This window comes from Candida margitis, assembly GCF_024628925.1.
Source record: "Candida margitis strain CBS 14175 chromosome Unknown scaffold137, whole genome shotgun sequence".
Classification (NCBI taxonomy): Eukaryota; Fungi; Ascomycota; class Pichiomycetes; order Serinales; family Debaryomycetaceae; genus Lodderomyces; species Lodderomyces margitis.
Window position 1 is genome coordinate 909 of NW_026261798.1, and position 3184 is coordinate 4092.

Below are 3184 nucleotides of genomic sequence, written 5' to 3' on the forward strand. Positions count from 1 at the left end.
CTTATCGTGGTCTATACACTCTTAGCTACACACCAAGACCATAAACAGACTCAATGGACCAGAATCTGAGTACTTACAAGTGATTGCCCACTCTTTGCCCACGTTTTGGCAACATTTGTAAATCAGTCGTTAACTGGACCAACTCATGTTTCTTTCATTCACATTTAGTTTTGAGTCATTTTCAGTAACCATGTTAAATTCGACACATTTGTAGCATAGTCACAATACTACTCAATCGATAATTGGGTCAACTCTCATAGAGCTAGCCAAGTTCCCATTTAACTCATTCAAAGCGAATCGATCGAGATCTTCATCGTTGTATGTCGAGGCCTGAGTAAAAGTACGATTCCACCACAAGCATTTGGTGGATTTCGATAATTCCGAAATCAAAGACTCAATGTTCTCATTTGTAATATCACCATTATCATATAGATTAATTTCGAACAAACTATCATGAAAAGATTTCTTCCCATGACCTATTGTTTCCATTGAAAACTCCTTCAATTGGTTCTTGCGCAAGTTGAGCAGTTGAAGCTTAGATGGCCCTTTTTCAAATGACAATTGAAGCTCTCTGATGCTGTTATTTGAAAGATCAAGGATTTCGATGGCATTTTTGTCAGAGGCGAATGTAATGTTGACTTCAGATAACTGATTATCTGAAAAGTCAAGAATCTCGATGGCATTGGGAAGCTCTACACTTATTTCTACTAGTTGATTCTTCGAAAGGTTTAACACTCTTAAAAATTTCAATTGGTCAAGTTGCTGGGGAAATTCTTTAAGTTCGTTTCCAGACAAATCAATTTCTAAAATTGTCTCTGGCAAATCAAAATCAAAGCTTGACAAGTTGCAGGCACTTACGTCTAAACGCCTGAAATTGCAATTTGCTTTGAAATTCAATCTTTCCAATACTGATAAATCGCTGTTTCTGAGACTCGCAGACACAACCAATTTCCCAAATTCAAAAAACCTTTGTTTTGTCTTATAGTTCTCAAACGACAACACTTTGACACTGGATGGTAGCTTAGACCAGTTAAAGCCGAGTATTGGGCATTTGTTGGAATTAATGGTCACAACCTCAATTTGTAGTGGTATATTATCATTGTTACGCCCGATATCAATACTCTCCAAATAATTTTCTGAAACATCAAGCGCTTTCAAACCAGATGGGAAATCAACACTGCATAGCCTTTTGATGCAGTTCCGTGATGCATTTAGTTCGTTTAAATTGTTTGGAAAATCAACTTTATCAACGGAACTAATTCTATTAGAACTAACATCTAAAATCTCTAGGGCCATGGGAAAACTAACTTTATCAACCGAGTCAATATTATTATAGCCAACATCTAAAACTTTCAATGATTCAGGAAATATAAGTGCTTCAACATAATTTCCAAGTCTGGTGTCGGACAAATTGAGTCTTTTTAACACAGCAAATTTTGATAAGTCACAATCCGAAACGTCCCAATTAATTGAGTTACTTCTTAACTCCAACTCTTCAATACCTGTTGGTACTAGCTCAAAAAGTGTAGCGGTGCTTTCCGAGTCAATCATTGGGATTTTCAAAACTTTCAAAGTAGAATGAAACTTCCGCTGGAGTAAAAATTTCAAATTTACTATACCCACAAGCTCAAATTCCCTCAATGGATACACATTCAAGGGAACCATTTCTAGTTCCAATGAAAGGAATTCCAAATTGAACCGTTTCTTCTTCTCGGCATCACCCAATAGCTTCATAAATTCTTGGACATGTGTCTCTTCCAAGTTGCCTCCCCAAAATTCAATAAGCTTAGTGTCGGAGCACGTCATGTAGTTGATCACATTAGATATGGCATGAGGTAATCTATCAAAGTCAAATTCTTGAAAGCATTCTAGTTTGATAACTTCAAGTGAGGGACAGCCTTCCCAAGACTCTACTTCCAAAGAACCACCTAACCTATGACAGCTGTTAAAGTCGAGATATTTTTAGTGAGACATTTTCCCTTCATTAGATATATTTTATAGCTTGTTCTTCAACAAACTATCTACATTTTAAAGTACTGCTACCCTAACACTATGTATGACATTGCTGACTATATTGGTTTCTGATCTAAATGATCAAACATCAACACCACCAGCTACCTACAAAACAAAGGATTTGATTATTTGGCATACTACAAGAACTAATCTCGTTCTTCGACACATTAATTCATTTAATACTATAAAACTAGCTAGCTTCTAACTCAAATCTGAATCATGAATTTTCTTTTCTCGCTCAAACACATCTGAAAGTAAGGGATGAATCCTTGAAAGGTTCATCAATCTTGACCTGTTTCCCAGCTTCTTTACAATCTCTCCCAAAATTTCTTGTATCAGAGGATTCCCCGCTATATTGGGGGTTATAGCAGACCCACAATACGCACAACCCTTTATCATCGAAGGCGTGACAAACCAGGTACGTTTTATGGTTCTGACAAACGGCATTGTCAAAATACTCCAACAACCACCCCCTGACTAATATCCACCCAGATTTCTTGAGAAATGCACCACCTTTAGTGAGTGCTAAACATAATCCTGGAGGAAAACCAAATGTCAGACACTCTAATTTGTCGGGGTGTGTATTTTTAATTTTGTCAATCATGTCACTAAAGGTTTCCTTGTCGAGTTGATATCCATAGTTTGAGTCTACTCTTGGGGCAACATATAGTTCTCCAAAAGTATCTAGATCACGATAAATTGAATAGATAATTAACTTGTCATCAATATTTGCGGCAGCGTAGAATGCTTGTAATGCAATCACGATAATGAAAACCAAAGTTGGTGGTAACATACTCTAATGTAATTAGTGATGGAACTTATACGTTTAGCTTCTGTATGTGTGTATGTGTCGATGTCAAGCTTTCTTCAATGAAATGAGTTTAATTGATGTTATAACTGATTTGGCGGTGATGAATTAGAGCGTACATATATTAAATGAATTTTGTTGTCAAAATACAATACGAAATTTTGTACTCTTAATAAGCATATAGACGTGCTTCCATTTACTTTACTATAAACCACTCAATCTTACCCTCTTGAAGGTCGGTATCTTCTTGGTCTTCTTCGATTTGCCTTTGCTATCTGCACTGCCTTCTCAATATCCTTCTGAGTATAGTTGCCAGACTCTAGAAACTCGATAGCTGTATCATACAAGGTTCGAGATTGAAGG

At 36.6% G+C, this 3184-nt stretch overlaps 1 protein-coding gene across 1 annotated transcript; it reads right to left on the reverse strand. All coding sequences in view use genetic code 12, as the record gives it.

Moving 5' to 3' along the window:
- Window positions 1-231: 231 nt before the first annotated feature.
- FGR51 (Fgr51p) lies at window positions 232-2806 on the reverse strand (the record flags this gene model as incomplete). The annotated part of the gene is made up of 2 exons (XM_051814035.1): window positions 232-1933; window positions 2478-2806. The coding sequence occupies 2 exons, from the start codon at window positions 2804-2806 to the stop codon at window positions 232-234; spliced, it is 2031 nt and encodes a 676-aa protein (XP_051672379.1).
- Window positions 2807-3184: the final 378 nt, after the last annotated feature.